This window comes from Triticum aestivum, chromosome 2D (genome assembly GCF_018294505.1).
Source record: "Triticum aestivum cultivar Chinese Spring chromosome 2D, IWGSC CS RefSeq v2.1, whole genome shotgun sequence".
In the NCBI taxonomy this organism is placed as follows: domain Eukaryota; kingdom Viridiplantae; phylum Streptophyta; class Magnoliopsida; order Poales; family Poaceae; genus Triticum; species Triticum aestivum.
In genome coordinates, this window is record NC_057799.1 from 188,559,777 (window position 1) to 188,576,577 (window position 16,801).

The 16,801-nt window shown below is 44.7% G+C and overlaps 2 protein-coding genes across 2 annotated transcripts; both read left to right on the forward strand.

Annotated features, from left to right (window-relative positions):
• Positions 1-3,181: 3,181 nt before the first annotated feature.
• LOC123049154 (homeobox protein Hox-A13-like) lies at positions 3,182-4,576 on the forward strand. Its single transcript, XM_044472139.1, has 2 exons — positions 3,182-3,544; positions 4,087-4,576. Exons 1-2 carry the CDS (start codon positions 3,254-3,256, stop codon positions 4,237-4,239), a joined length of 444 nt encoding a protein of 147 aa, XP_044328074.1. The 5' UTR covers positions 3,182-3,253; the 3' UTR covers positions 4,240-4,576.
• Positions 4,577-9,695: 5,119 nt separating this feature from the next.
• LOC123049155 (myc-associated zinc finger protein) lies at positions 9,696-11,559 on the forward strand. The gene is made up of 2 exons (XM_044472140.1): positions 9,696-9,952; positions 11,255-11,559. The coding sequence occupies exons 1-2, from the start codon at positions 9,770-9,772 to the stop codon at positions 11,378-11,380; spliced, it is 309 nt and encodes a 102-aa protein (XP_044328075.1). The 5' UTR covers positions 9,696-9,769; the 3' UTR covers positions 11,381-11,559.
• Positions 11,560-16,801: the final 5,242 nt, after the last annotated feature.

Consider the following 16,801-nt stretch of genomic DNA (forward strand, 5'->3'; position numbering starts at 1 on the left):
GGCAGCGCCTTATGGTATTCACCTTGATGCTGTCGGGGGCTTCTTCGCCGTGGCAGGACCGCAGGTACATCCCTGTCGAGACGTGCTAGAGGTATTGGGAGGTGGCCATCCCAGTGCCCTGGCCCGATGTGCACCTGCCGAACCGCTGGGACTTGAACCTGAAAAGGATTCCAATACCAGTCGTTCTGGTTTCCGATCGCGCATCAGCCACGGAGATCCACCACCGTCATGACCTACTTCAAGACAACCTCCTCGATGAGTGGGATTTCGTCTAGGAGTCCACCTACTGGGACACATGGTTCTACAATGAGCACGACCGGCGCACCCACTCATGCTTCGTGCGTGCGCGTGCTCGAGTGCCATCGCATGATCCAGTGTCCGAGTCGCCGCGACGTCCCATGGTAAAGGAGTAGAAGATCGAGTATGACGCGCTCAAGCAGGCACTGTCTCCGTGATGAAGGAGCTCACACTCTGGCATGACCTTCCCCTGGTGCTCCACATATCGACAATTGAAGCCATAGCGCGCGCCCTCGTCCCCGCGCTGGATCCGGAGCCATGGCCACTATTATGGCAGATGTGGACCTAAACTTCCATGTTTCCAGCGATACCAAATCCGAAGGAGGAACCCGAGGAGGAGCAGCATGAGGCACCATCTACGCCACCGCAACCACTGACACTAGCGCGACCATGGTCGCTTCCAACCTTCATCGACATCGTTGATGACGAGGATGAGTAGTCGGCTCCAGCGCCACTGCGTGCATGTGCTCTGGCGGTCACCCTAGTAGATCCAGAGTTTATGTAATTTCTAGTTATTTTTTATTTTAATTAATGGAACAGACTTTTGGCAGCCTATATATTTTTTAATTAAAAGGGAATAAACTGAAATACGACACGCGCGCTGGGTGCGCTGGCGGGCCAACGGACATGGGCGAGCATTTGGTGTCCACCTGGCCATCCAAACGGACACACTTTGTGTCCGTTTGGGTCGGCCCGTTGGAGTTTCCCTTACTCGTGCGATTTGGATGCATCCCTTATTAGGCGAGCCCCGAAACGTCTATCCCCATAGTTTTTCTTCAAACAGGGGTGATTCTGTGTGGACTTTCTTCTTTGTGTATGATAAATAGGTCACATGATCATGATGAACCAAAAAGAGGCCAGATACTTACACGAAATGGGTCGGCGCACTGAAAGATGGTGGAGGGGGGAGGTTCATCCTAAGCCTTGGATTTTACCACAGAGTGTTCCGGTTTGTGAAGGAATTGTCAGTTCAAGGTTGTGTATTGACCTTTCTTTTACCACATCACCATACGTTCTTGGAAGGTGTGGTAAAAATTCGAGAGCGTTTTGTAGAAATCTTCACGAAGGTTGTGTGAAAATAGGACCTTGCATCATGACACTAAAGACAGATTGATGTGTAAGAGAGACCTCTTAACCTTTTCTAGAAGTCTACTTTAGGTGGTGCTGCATATGAAGGGGGTGGCAACATTGAAGGTCCCGCGTCTGCAGTTGTGGGATGGCATGCATGTCATTAGGCCCTAAGTGCTAGGTGTAGAGCTATGTTGGTCGTTTCTGTGTTGGCGTGTATCAGGTGTCAGTTTTCTATATTATGGAAGTTTTTGTTTTCTGGTTTTGGTGGCCTTATTAGTTTTTGACATGCATGCAGGAGCTATGTCAATTTCATTAAGAGAAGAAAAAACAAATACAACTTGGCATGGTTTACAAGGGAAACTAGGCTGAAAACCACAACAACAGCGAAGAAATAAAACAACCAACAATGACAATCCAAGCAGACCACCACCATCTAACATGTCCTCTTTCTCGAGATATGAAATGCAAGTCTTCGAAAACGCACTCTTTCAAGAAAGAAAACGACGTATGAGAAGGCCACTCTCACCGGCATTGACCTCCATCAACCACAAAGCTTTTGCCTAGACCGAGTGAACCCTGGGAATGGTTCGGCCTAGCCAACAACCTCCAACACCACTTCCACCCCAACCGGCCACGACCCAGTGTGAGGAAGTACTATTCGACAATGCCCACGAGCGCCAACATTTTCAGCAACGACCATCGTCAACGAATAAGACTTTCGCCCAGAGCCTTATGCCTCACCAGCTTTGACCTAGGGTAGGGGCCAAGGCACCTTGAAACCTCGTGAGACCAAGCCGCGACTCTGTTCACATTAAACGGTGGTGAACCAGACCAAGAGGAATAGAAGGATGCAACGACCTCCACGGCTCCATGGTGGACTTTCTCCAACGACATCGACACCGCCACCACCATTGCAACAATGGCTCTGACAAGCCATAACGGCGCAGGCGCACCACACACCACTATGCCAACCTGCGAAGCGTAACACGCAGAAGCACCGTCACCGGCGTGTCAGTTTTGGTGGCCTTATGCTGCCATAGTTCAGAGTTGTTTTACCTGGTGTTTTCGTTTTTGTACTTAAGACGTGACTAAGTGAACCTGGGTCCTGTATGGTGGTTTCGTTTTTCATTGAAAAATGAAACCCGAGGCGGAGTTGGTGTTGATCGGGTTTAAGTGTGAAAAGGGGAAAAGAGGTATGTTGAAGCAACAACACAAACATGTCCAAAATCAAAAGAAAAGGTGATACATGATTCCTAGCGAAAGAAAAAGTGATACACGATTTCCTATGACTTTCTTATTCCTATAATATTCTATCCTATGAACCAAAGAAGGCCCAAGTGTGAAAAAGAAGAGGTATGTTAAAGCAACATCACAAACATGTCCAAAAGCGAAAGAAAAAGCGATACACGATTCCTCATGCGTGTTCGTAATTTTGGTGTGATCGATTCTCAGGCGTAACCCTGCACTTGTTGCATTGCATAATTGCATTGCAATATCTTGGGTGTCTGCCTGCTTTATAAGGGTGATAGACAGTGGCATGGTGCTGCCATGCATCCTTAAAGCTTAGGTTCTCACGTGACGTGGTCAATGGAAGTTACGTTCTGGGCTCCGGCCACACGTAGTCCACAGTTCACACTTCACAGCTACCAGGGCTTTTCAATTTTCCTGGAACAGGAGCCTGTTGGGGGGCCATCCTACCCGAGCCCTTGCTACCCCCGATTGGAGAAACGAATTATTCTGCTCGGTTGGCTGATGGCTACTAGCCTACTAGCCACACTAGTACTCCTTGGTTCATTCTATCGTTGGCCAAAGAAAGAGCTCATCTCTCCCCAGCACACACACGCTTCTCCGTCTCCAAAAACCCTCCTCTCTGCACGGGCACGCCATGGACAGTCCTCCGGCCGGCAACGTGGCCCATCCTCTGGCAGCGGCGGCGGCGGCGGGCAACAATGTGGCCAACCCTCCGGCGGCGGCGGCGACAGCAGCAGCAAACAACGTGGCCAACCCTCCTCCGGCGGCGGCGGCAGCTGCAAACATCGCGGCCAATCCTCCGGCGGCGGCAGCAGCAAACAACGTGCTCGATCATCTGGCGGCGATGGAGGCAGCAGCAGCAAACAACGTGGCCAATTTTCAGGCGCAGCAAGCAGCAGCGGCAGCAGCGGCGGCGGCGGCGGCGGTAATGTGATTCACAAGATCATTTCTGCTGCTTCTTTCTTCGTTTCTTTCCTTGCATAATTTTGCCTCGTTTTCTCTACGCTATCGGTAGCAAATTAGTTAGCTCGCAAACGAACTGACATGCCTTGCGGAATCATGGTGTTTTGACATTTTTAAAGGCCAGTTCTACTAGTTCCGTACGTACGTGTTCTTGTTTCAACTGGCCAAACAGATCTAATATGTTGGTCGGATCTACGCCTACAGACACAGACATAGATATGAGTTCTAGGAGCTACTACTTCACTTGTTTGTGCCTCACTCTCTTCTCGAAATCTGCTGCTAGATCATAAAATCAAGTTTGTTTTTCTTATTCAGATGCCACGGGTCATCTCATTGTCCATAGTTTTACATCATCTATATAGGTCAGTAATTAGACAGTTATAGAAGGGTTGCAGTTCTAGTGTTCTACCTACAACTGCCGATGACTTGAGAAGTTGAGATCGAAAATGTAGTGCTAGCATCGGCGCTGAATTACTGAAACTGACTGGCTGACCTCGACTGCAGGATGCTGCTGCAGTGGCTGCCGCTGCAGCGCTGGAGCGGCGCCGCAAGGAAGACAAGGATTGTGCGTGCTTGTGCTGTGTGTACATCTTCGGCGTGCTGCTCTTCTTTGCTGTCATGATTCTGCTGACGTCCAAGCCATGGAATCGAGGCTAGAGAGCATCAACGTACCAGGATGATCTCTGGAGCATGCACTTCCTTGGAACTAATGACCTACCAGGTTGTTTCCTCTAGTAGTAGTACTATTGCTGGGAAGAAGAACTGGTACCGTCTAGAGTGGTGTGTAGACTGATCATTGTGATAAGCCGAGTAAGATTTCAGTTTATGTGACGCCTAGTACTGCAGTCTTTGAGTTTGAGGGTGTGCAAAACTTGAGGGAGATCTATATATTAGCGCAACTTCACTGAAGATTGCAAAAATTTGGGTCAACTATTTACAAGTAGTTCAGTGTGATCGATCCAGAGGACCACCATGCTGTACCGGATCATTCACGCACGGTGCAGCCAGCATACGTGGAGGCCGCCCGGCCGGCTGTTGCTCTGCATAATTGCGTTGCCATTTCGGAGTCTGCCCGCTTTTTTATGAGAGAGCGAGAGTGCTGCCATTTTCGTGTGCTTTAACTCCGTGTACTTTTTCAGCTTACACGGAACCGGAGCCAAGAGAGCGCGTGCACTTCTCCATCTTCATCTCTTTGCGTAGGGGTAACACATGCAGAATCATCCGGCCGTCCAGGTGAACAATGTGGGCGGAAATCTTCGGGGCGGCCAGCCCCACAACGTGGCCAATCCTCCCGCAGGCCAACCGCGAGGTGGACGCCAATGCTCCGGCCGTCGACACATCACACATATGACATATCCCATTGCCCCTAGTGGATTCTAAATTTCGGTTGTTTACTAAATGGATTTGAGGCAGAACTCCTGGTGAAAATGACGCCATTTACGGCAGGAAGTTTCATAGAGAAGAGCATCTTCACTCGCTTGCGGGTACCCAGTAGGATCATTAGCAGCACCGGGTCCTAATTCACAAGTCATGTGTTTCAAGACTTTTGTGAGGACTATGGAACAAAAATATGTTCAACTCGATCGGCCATACCATAGTAACGAACATGCAAAATACGCGAGCGAAATCATACTCTAGGGTATCAAAAAGCGTTCAGTATCGGATAGAATACATAGAATAGGAAGGATGTTGGTCATCTAACTACTGGCAGTCTTATGGGCAGCAAGAACTCAAATGAGACGTGCCATAGAAAAAAATCCTATTTATTTTAAGCCCCCTCCCCCGTGACGAGGACATCCCTACCAATATTACAATCATGGCCCTGTTGCTACACAACTTGGGCCAATTACTATAGCTCATGCACGTCAATTAAAATACCCGGTACTTTCGTTTCTTGAAACTACTTCTAATGCTCACAAGAACATGATGCTACCAAAACTAGATAGTTGTGTATTGCTTAAGAATGAAGGGTCTAGCATGCATGGATAGAAGGAATGAGCACTGTGGCATGATCAAGCATGGAGATGATGGCAAGCACGATGAAAAAAAGATGAATGCCATTGATCAGAATTCGAGTCGAGGCTGCTGAGAGAATCGATGCGATGCAGTATTCATCTTGCGTCAACATTGGAATTGGATAGACATTGTCACTTCTGGTTCAGTACACCCTCTTAAACACATCGACGAGTGAGATTACTCCATACCCCTTCAAAATAAAGGGTAGATTGATCTTTTTTTAAAGTATGCCGTCCGCTACACTGGACCTCGTATACGAATTGCACAGGTGCAAGCGTCGGGCTGGCCCATCAAGGCATGTCCCTCCTACCACGTCTATGTAAGCCACATAAAAATAGAGAGAAAAAGTAGAACTCATCAGGACTCAAACATGAGACCTCACACTTAAGGTGTGTGCTGCTAGCCACTTCACCTCAATGCTGCTTGTGGTTTTCTACACCGCGAAATATGTAAGAATACACAACAACGTTCATATTTATGAAAACATTGCTGAAAAAACTATAACTTTTATTGAAAAAAGCGAAAAAAATCAAATGCCATTTTTTTTTCAAATTACGATTTTGTAAACACAAACATTTTCTGAAATTAGAACAAAATTTAAAACATGAACATTTTTTAAAATTTCCGAACATCTTTCCAAACATGAACAATTTCTGAACATCTTCTGAAACATGAATTATTTTTAAAATTTGTGGCCTTTTTTTGGTTTTTGGTGCCCCGTATTCCTTTTGTTTTTTCATTTTCTCTTTCTTTTCTTTTTTACTTTATTTTATTTTTTTAAATTCATGAATCCTAAATAACTTGGCATGGTGTCTTTAATTGGTCATACAAAGTCATGATAAAAAATTGGGATCATTTCAAGGATGTCGAGAAACAACATGCTCCCAGGCGAAGCCTTCTGGTCTACCCGAACACCCCTCCGTTGAATATGGTCTAGTTTTGGACATTCTTGAAATAAATCCAACTTTTGCAGAAAGGTGGGCACGCCCATAGTAGGTATCCATGTCAGGTTTGAACTAATTTTGAGACCGTATACAAGTTGTGACACGTTTGGTCATTTATCAGCATTTTTTGGACCGAGAATACTCCAGAAAATGCAGAATTTGTCAAAAGTCAAAACAACATGCCATTGTGCCTTGAATTCGTCATACAAGGCCATTAAAAGAATTGAGGTCATTTCAAGGATGTCGAGAAACAACAAGCTCTGAAACTGAGCCTTCTGGCCTACCAGACACCGTGCGTTGAACATGGTCTAGTTTTGGACATCCTTCAAATGACCCCAACTTTTGCAAGAAGGTAGGCATGCCCATGGTAGGCATCCGTGTCAGGTTTGAACAATGTCCGACATTGTATGCATGTTGCGACACATTTGGCCATTTATTGGCCTTTTTGGACCGAAAAAACTCCAAAAATGCAGAATTAGGCAAATACTAAAAACAACTTCGTATGATGCCTTGAAAAAATTTGGGGTCATTTGACAGATGCCAAAAAACGTGCTTTTAACTAGGACAATGGACCGGCTCAGTCGGGTGGACTCTTGTGAAAAAATTATTTAATTCGTGAACTTTTTATCAAATTTGAGAAATAAATTCAGATTGATGAACTTTTTATCAAATACATGATTTTTTCCAAATTGATGAACGTTTTTTCTCCTTGGAGTTAGGGGTGGGCATAAAAGCCGACAAATCGAAGACCAAACCGATATCAAAACCAAAATTTATGCCACATGTAGCGACCATCGCGCGCATGCGGCCTGCACGTCAATTCCATGGGCCAAGCTGATCACTTGCATGCAACGCATAAGCTTGTTTTGGGCTTTTCTTCAACCTGCATGTACGTGCCTGTAGGCGGCATACTGTGTCGATCGTGGTTTTATTCCCACCTCGTCTGGCTACACGGAAGGAGATAGAAAGTAAGGGTCGGCATATTAACCGAAAACCGATGTACCGAAACCGAAACCAAATGGATGGGAACCAACAATTTCAATGTATATTTTGGTCATTAAATCTATAGAACCAAAATTTATTATGTAAATTTGGTTTTTACACTTGATTAAGTGAAAATACCTAGAAAACTTAAAATAAATATTATTTAAAAAAATCCCAGCAGCATTGTATAAATGCCTATCCGGGGGGGGGGGGGGGGGGGGGGGGGGGCGGCATTTAAACAAAATCCCAGCGGCCCCAGACCAGCTTGCCCAGCTGCCCAACACACCTGTCTAAGCCTTTCTGTCCTTTCCTTATCTTAGTTTTTTCCTCACCAACATGTTTTTGTTTAGTACCACCTTGGATTGCTCTTGAGGAAAGAAGCATGTGAAAGACTATAAAGGCAGCTGCTACCCATCAAATTCGTTTGAACGTGCCCGTACCAAAACATGTGGCATAAAGCAAGTTTGCCTAAACTTCGGTTTTGTTCGGTCAGAACCTACCCGTACCAAATTGGTTTTCTAATTGTATAGAAACCGATTGGTTTGTATTTTTATAAAACCAAATTTTGTTGTGACCTGAAAAACCGGACCGATCAGGGCTAAAAAAATCATGAATTTGGTAAAAGTTTATGAAATTTAAAAAATCATTCATTTGAAAAAAGTTCACGGATTCACAAAAAATAAGTTTCACGGATTTTAAAAAATCATGAAATTAAGAAAATGTTCACAAATTTAAGCAAATGAAAAAAATAAAAAATAAGAAGAAATAAAGTAAAATTAAAAATATTAAAATCAAAGAACAAAAGGACAAACAGAACCAAAAAATAAAATCAAACTAAAAAATGCACAACAAGAACAATAAAAGAAGTAACTAGGCACAACAAGTGAGTAGTCCCAGTTGGTTATAGCGGATGGAAGTAAAACCAAGAGGTTGAGAGCTTGAATCCTACCTCACGCACCTATTTTGTGATGGTTAAAGAACGAAAAGATAAATAAATGGGCTATGCCCGCGATGGAGTAAAAAAAGAAAAAGGAACAAGAAAAGAAAAACCGGAGTGAAAACCGATGGAAAAACCGGCCAAACAAAAAAAAACAGAGTCCGGGAGGCATAGAAAATAAGAAGAAAAAGAAGTATTACTACACATATCAGGTGAGCTGGCTGAGTTGGTTGCTTTGTTTCAAGTGAAGAGAGGTTCCGAGTTCAAATCTCATCACCAGCGGCATTTTGAAAATGCACTATGGTAAAATGACCATACTGCTCTTATACGGTTTGTGTGGAGGGTGTACCAAAGCAAGGCTCAGACATTGTTTCTTTCTTTGTTTTATTTTGCCCCTGTTAGTACATATTTACTTTCAGTTATATAAGAAAATGCCGTAGAATGATTGTTCTAGAATTGCGGTTCCAAAAGAAAAGAAAAAACTCCAATCTTCACCCGTTAATCTACCAATTCTTTCACGAGCCAGAGAAGCCAGTCACAGGAACATGGTGTTGGAGCAAATCGTGGAGATAGATGTTGCAACGTGCAGGCTGCTGTTGGATTGCAATATCTTTAGTGTGTGCGTGACCATACTGCTCTTATACGGTTTGTGTGGAGGGTGTACCAAAGCAAGGCTCAGACATTGTTTCTTTCTTTGTTTTATTTTGCCCCTGTTAGTACATATTTACTTTCAGTTATATAAGAAAATGCCGTAGAATGATTGTTCTAGAATTGCGGTTCCAAAAGAAAAGAAAAAACTCCAATCTTCACCCGTTAATCTACCAATTCTTTCACGAGCCAGAGAAGCCAGTCACAGGAACATGGTGTTGGAGCAAATCGTGGAGATAGATGTTGCAACGTGCAGGCTGCTGTTGGATTGCAATATCTTTAGTGTGTGCGTGCTTTATACGAGTGATAGATAGTGCAGCATTTTTTTGAGCTTGGGTTTCACGTGATGTCGTCAAGGGGAAGTCACCCTCTGGCCACACCTAGTCCACAGTTCACACTTCACAGCTACCGCCGCTTTTACATTTTCCCGGAACAGGTGCCTGCTCGGGGCCGTCCTACGGGAGCCTTTGCTACGCCCTAAACGAGCAACGAATTATTCTGCTCGGTTGGCTGGCCAAAGCGCTCGTCTCTCACCGCCTACTAGCTATACCAGTACTTGGCTCATCCATCGCTGGCCAAAGAAAGAGCTCATCTCTCCCCGGCACACACCACACAGACGCTTCTCCGTCTCTAAAAACCCTCTCTTCACGGGCACGCCATGGACAATCCTCCGGCCGGCAACGTGGTCAATCCTCCGGCAGCTGCGGCGGCGGGCAACAACGTGGCCGATCCTCCTCCTCCTCCGGCGGCGGCAGCAGCAGCAGACATCGTAGCCGATCCTCCTCCGGCGGCGGCGGCGGCAGCAGCAGCAAACAACGTGGCCAATCCTCCAGCGGCGGCGGTAATGTGATTCACAAGATCATTTCTGTCGACATAGATCGATGCTGCTTCTTTCCTTACTTAATTGTGCTTTGTTTTCTCTACCCTACCGGTAATAAATCAGTCAAGTTAGCCGTTCGTGGCGATTGCTTTTGTGGAATTAGGGCGTTTGGACATTTGGTTCAAGCCAAAGCCTACAGGGCCAGTTCAAGTTCCTTACGTACGTACGCCTTCTTGGTGTACATCGCCGGCAATATTTTGCTGTGATGATTCTGCTGTTGCAGAAGCCATGGAATCGGGAGTAGATACTTGAACCGTACCTGACTGACGGGCTCTGCAGACATGCATCTTTCCTTGGAACTAGTGACCTACCTAGCTAGGTGGTTTTCTCCGGTAGTAGCACTAGTGTGTCCGAGATCGGGCGATCTGTTCGTGTGCTCAGTCAAGCAGAAAATGCTGGGGGAAGAACAGTCTTTGTGCCCTCTAGAGTATGTGTAGATTGATCGTTGAAATTTTATTTAATTTTATTTGGCGGGGGAGATTGATCCTTGTAATAAACCGAGTAGGATTTCAGTCTAGTGTCATCTAGTATTGCACCTTTGAGGGAGTGCAAAACTTGAGTGAAATATCCGCGCAACTTCACTGAAGCTTGCAGAATTTTGGGTCACACTGTCACAGGAGCGCAACTTTATTGAGAGACGCTGCAGCCAACGTGCATTGCATAATTGCGTTGCCATTTCGGGGTCTGCCGCCTTTTCTTATAAGAGAGCTGGAGTGGTGCCATTTCCGTGTGCTTTTTAGACTTACACGGAACAGCCGGTGACCCCACTACTTAATCTCTCCATTCACAAAGATAAGATGTCTTGAATATTTCTATGGCTTGAAATGAGTGAACAAACACGTTAAAATGTTACAATATCTTATATTCGTGAACGAATGGAGTATCAGTTTTTGCATTTTTATTTGTAAGCTGGCCGCTCGGGTGAATAGAGTATTGTCTTAGGAGTGTGGTTTTTGTACACCGAGGCAGGATTACTCAAAGACCATGCTTGATGACAGCACCGTCTAAGGGAAAGTTGTTTGAGATGTTTTTGCTTCCTTCGACGATGTTTGTAAATTTTGAACCTAGTGAATTATTCAGTGATGGTTGACCGGACCCCACAAGATTTTTGGTAGGCCAGTGAATATATAGAACCCTGACTGAATTCCTGACAAACGAGCCAAGATTATAATAATTCTACCAAGGCGTCGTGACAATGAATGGTACGTAGACGTAGTGAGGCATTTGAACTAGCCGCTTATACTTTAAGCTGCTGAACTGCAGGGTCCTGCTGCAGTGGATGCCCGGTGGAAGAAGGAGGACAAGACGCATGCCATCATAATTCTGGTCGCTGCGGCGATCGCTCTGCTTCTTGTGGTGCTGTTGATTATCCATCCGTGGAAGAAGTAGAGAAGACTAGTCATTTGCCGGGTCAGGTTTCCGATTGTAAGATAGGAGTGCTAGAACGAATAAATTAATCATCCATGTCAAACAAAATGAACCTGGTAATATTGTGACGCGTCTTGGCCAACTTCAGGAGTGCATTCAGCTCAAGTCCAATGTTTGAACAAAGCTTGTAAATTCCAGCAGTCAGAGTGTCCTTCCTCCAAGCTTGGGTACTATGTCCACATCACTACTAGGAAAAGGCTTATTAGTGACGCACTACTGGTGCGCCACTAGTACCACGCCACTAGTATTAAATACTAATGGCGCACCACTGGTGCGCCATTACTATCTGACTTACTAATGGCGTACCACATAGAAGTGCGCCATTAGTAACAAATTTTTTTCAAATATTTTTTCAGAAACTTTTTTTCAAATTTTTTTTCATTTTTTTCTTAATCTCGGGTTACTATGGCTTAATCTTGGGTAATATGCTTAATCTCAAGTCAAATCGCACTAAGTGGTCAAACTTCCCGAAAGGTCACCCATCCTCACACTACTCTAGCCCGAGCACGCTTAACTTCACAGTTCTACCCAACCCCAGCACCACCTCACTTAACAGACACTTGTTGATATATCTACCATATCAATCCTATTAAACTTTGTTGATGTCTAGGACTTTGTTCATGTTCATGAGTATGATGAAATTTTGAAAAATATTTCAAACTTCCTGGTCATATTACGTATCATTTTTTGAAAAAAAAATCCAAAAAAAAATTCAACACCAATTTTTTTTCTGTTACTAGTGGCGCATCTAGCAAACGGTGCGCCACTAGTAAGTTTGAAATTTTTTGAATTTTTTTGCCTATCTAGATCTTGAAAGCTCCGTAACTTTTTTCTGTTAGGTTTTTGAGGATTTTGAAAATGTTTAACGGGGTTCCCCCGGTTAAATTCGGATGTAACTTTTCGAGTAGATGATTTTTCATATAAAAAACTTTTTAATCCGAGTTCGTATGCAAAAGTTATGCCCATTTTACAAATTCCAGAGAGATTTTGCAAATAAAGTCGAAATTCATATTTGTAAATTTTCCCAACAACTAGACCACATATCACATGGGAAACTTATTTTCTTTTATTTTTTTGACATTTCCATTATTTTCTTTTATTTTTTTAAACTGAAAAGGCGGTCCCAGGGAGGGGGTGCATTCGGTGGAATTTTTGGGTCAAGTTAGTAATGGCGCACCGTGGGACTAGTAATAGCGCACCACTCCCACGGTGCGCCATTACTAGTTTTGAAAAAAAAAATTGAAAAAAATTTACTAGTAGCGCACCGTGGATGTGGTGCGCCATTACTAGTTTTGGAAAAAAATAAAAAAAATTGAAAAAAATTACTAGTGGCGCACCGTGGATGTGGTGCGCCATTACTAGTTTAACTAGTAATGGCGCACTATCCCCTGGTGCGCCATTACTAGTTTTGGAAAAAAAATTGAAAAAAAATACTAGTGGCACACCGTGGATGTGGTGCGCCATTACTAGTTAAACTAGTAATGGCGCACTATCCCTTGGTGCGCCATTACTAGTTTTGAAAAAAAAAATTGTTACTAGTGGCGCACCGTGGATGTGGTGCGCCATTAGTATTTGGACACTAATGACGCACCAACACATGATGCGCCATTAGTATATAGTAGTGGCACACCACATGTCTGGTGCGCCTGTCCATATCATTTATAACCCTTTTTCTAGTAGTGCATCAAGCAGACCATGGTATCAATATGGCTCAGGCACAAGCCACCTGTATTCACGAATTTTACTGCTGTCTTGCGTTCAAAAAGCAAAATCATTTAGCTACTATATAAGCGTGTAAGCTACGAATATGTAAACTGTCATTGTGCAATGAGAAGGCATCGAAGAGATGAAGATGAAAACCTAGTTTCCCTTTTGTTTTAGCTTCATCGTGTATCATAGAAATTCCTTATTAATCGGGTGTCGACGCAAGGAATTCATGGGTTGTGTATACGAGATATACATGTAACATGTTCTAGAACATGGGTTGTGTATATCAGATCGCTCCCTCACCCTCCTATCGCTCCAGGCTCCCTCGATTGCCCCCTCCAGGGCGATCAAGGGGGCAACCCTAGCGCCCCGGCCGCCGCACCCTCCCCCCTCTCCTCCACCTCATCGTCCCCAGAGACGTGCGCCGGCTAAGCCCGGGTGCCGCCAGCGATGGGGACGGTGGGGATCTAGGCTGCAGCCCCGCGGTCTGGAGGGACCGGCGGCGCGAGATCGTCCTTCGGTCTTCTTCTTTCTTGGCGGTTCGGTGTTGGTCCGGCGGCTTCGTGGGGAGGGCGGATCAGGAGGGGATGTGGCTATGGTTGACTGGTCGGTGGCGCCTCCGATCAGATCTGATCTGGCCGGTGCCGCTGGCGGTCGTGGCTATCTCCTCCGTCGGAGGTGGTTGGCATGAGGCTGGATGGTTAGATCTCGAGATCCGCCATCTAGTTCCGGCTGCGAGTCGGGAAGACATAGCTGCCGGTGAAAACCGAGTCGATGGCAGGCGATGGCGGCGTTCTGCGTCGTTACCTTGATGAATGCATCGTCGTGTAACTACTGTCGACCCACTCGTGCTGCATCGGGGGAAACCCTAGGATCTGGTCTTCTAGATCCGACGATGGCGGTACTGCGGTGTCGCTTTCTCTTTTGGGAGCATCGTTTGCGGAGCAGAACTGAAAGACAGAGGCAGGAGGTGGAGCGGATTCGTCTTGCACGGATCTTTCGGTGGAGATGTCAAGTCATGCATGGCCGACAGGGGCTACGCTGTGTCATGCCTGGTCGGCAGGTGCTACTCACGATAGATCTTCCGGAATCTTCGCGTCTAGATGGACGAGCGCGGGGTGGTGGCGCCGTTGGGCGCCGTCGTGGCGTCGACGGATGGACGGACTGGCAAGGATGATGCAGATCTCTCTCCTGAAGATGGGTCGACCGTTCGATGATGATGGCGGCATCTAAAACGTGTGCATGTGGTGTACGCTTTAGGTCTGCTACACCAGCTATGGGTTCCGATACGTTATGTGGATGGATCAGCGACGTCACCGGTTTTAGATATGAGGAGTGAGAGCACTCCACATTATCGAGTTTTGTAGGTGTGAGTGATGGCTTCGGGTGGCTTGATGTATGTTCTTGATAGACCTTTGTCAAATAATAAATAAAGATGGCCATATGCATCGATTGATGCAGAGGCCAGAGATCTTAACCTCCTTTTAAAAAAAAAGAACATGCATGTGAGGGTTGTCGATCCACAATATACGAGGGTATACTTAGTGGATAATGTAGGTACGGTGTGATACAAACATCTCGCCAACAAATCTCGAAGTAATGAAATAGATAGGGATACCAGATTTATCTAGGTCCAGGACCACGAGTGGGTACAATCCCTACTTCCTGCCTTTGTTGATCTTCATATTAACTTCAAGAGAGAATACAAAACATACCCAAAACTGATCTAAGGCTCTCAGCGTGACTGTCAATGTAGAGCAAGCTCCTGGAATCAATACAAGGCTCTTGATGCGATTGTCAATGTAGAGTCCGCCAAACCCTCAAGTCGATCTTGAAGAACTTCATGTATAACTTCAACAAATTGTGTGTAAGTTGTGATTTTGCCTTGGACTCCAGGATTATCTTACAGATGTGGAATGGCTTGGCCTCCAAGTTGGATCAAACCAAACATGACTCCATGTTTGTCATGACTAGAAAAAGAGACATCCTTAGTCCATGCGACTCTAGACTCCTTCGCAATGTGTTTCAAATTTGTTTCTCCTTCTCTATCTTGTTTTCCTCGAGATAAAAAAAATTGGAGCGTCTCCTGGCCATGAATACGGATACATATTTTGTATGTATTTACGTATATGTTGGCATATTTTTCGACGAGAAAGATATAAGAATAGAACAATTGACTTTGGCAAGATGAGACGCGGGATATGAGATCTTACACATCTTCAGTCCCCCCACCCCCCGCGAGTAACATTCCTATGGCATACATTATCTCGTGAACTCAGATATTACAACAATGAATTACAGAAATTTTCTCTTGACTTCAACAAAGTAAAGAGCTTGGCCTTTCATAAGGGCCTTTAGGTCCTTTATATATATATATATATATATATATGTGTGATATATCTTATCGGTCAAGGTTCTAACTTCTTCTCCAAGCAAGATTTGTGTTTTCTATCATCATACAAATAAGGATAGGTTAGCTATACATACTTCTCGACAAGCTCCTAGCAATGCATGAAATGGGGTTTTAGCAGGTGGTTGTAGGTCAAACCAAGGAAAGACTCCCAACATGTTTAAACCGCCATCTTCTCCGGTAGTAGTAGATATCTTCTATGCTTGATGTTCGGCGTTCAAAGTATTCACTTTGTCTTTGAGTTAGTTTTGTGTGATGCTAAAGAGACCATCAAAATGTATGATATTGTTGGTCACATGGAGGATTGCGGAATCAAAGGTGTTGAATACACGACTACAAAGTTTATATTTTCTTGTTGCTTTTAGGGATTCTGGAATTAGAGGTGAAAGTGCAATTATCGTCCAGAGGGGGGTGAATGCGAGATTTTTACAAATTCGTCAAAGAAACTTGTTCTTGATGAATAACGGAGTGATGAAATACACAGCAGAATGAATGCTACGCGATGTATACAATTCGGAATGAAGACAAAGTCATCAAGACAGAACTAAGCATGCATACTATGTACCAGAAGATGACAAACATGTGAACATACAGACATACAATTTTAAGTACGACGAACTAAAAGACTGAGAAAAGCATCAAGTAGAAAGTCTTTAGGTCAAAGTTTTCAAAGGGGGAGAGTCAAATTCTTCAACAGAGAAATACTGAAAGTAATGGGTTGAGGAATTTGAACCATGGTAGCTTGCTGAAGACAATGGATTTGTTTTACCAGTTTCAGTTGTTGTGACAACTGTACGTCTGGTTAGAGTTCTTGAGATTTAACTCAGAAGACACTTATTCTTCACCTTAGCCCCTTGAGCTAAGATCACTTAGACCTCGCCCAATCATTCATGGTAAGTCTTTAAGGTAGACCTCCAAAACCTTCGGAGACTTGTTCTATGGCACTCCACAAATTCTTCTTGGGTGCTCAGAACTTCATGCTTAATCGTCTGGAAGATAATAGTCTTCAAAGGTAACATGCGTCAGATCACACAGGACAATCTCTTCAGTGATGCTCAATCACTTTAGGCTTTTGGGTGTTTGTGTTTTTTCCCACTTAGGATTCTCTCAAGTTCATTAGAGGATGGGTTGCTCTAGTTGACACTTGTCAAACATTCACTCAGAGCAGCTAACCAACAAATTGTTGTGGGGGCGACTATTTATAGCCCGAGCAACCCGACATGATAAGACCATCATGCCCTTCGGCCACGACCGTCGTCAGGATA

Excerpts from the sequence above, each read along its gene's own strand:
- LOC123049154 (XM_044472139.1), top strand. The coding sequence starts at position 3,254 with ATGGACAGTCCTCCGGCCGGCAACGTGGCCCATCCTCTGGCAGCGGCG. Across the intron at positions 3,545-4,086 it reads CAGCGGCGGCGGCGGCGGCG|GATGCTGCTGCAGTGGCTGC; the intron begins GTAATGTGATTC and ends CCTCGACTGCAG.
- LOC123049155 (XM_044472140.1), top strand. The coding sequence starts at position 9,770 with ATGGACAATCCTCCGGCCGGCAACGTGGTCAATCCTCCGGCAGCTGCG. Across the intron at positions 9,953-11,254 it reads CCAATCCTCCAGCGGCGGCG|GGTCCTGCTGCAGTGGATGC; the intron begins GTAATGTGATTC and ends GCTGAACTGCAG.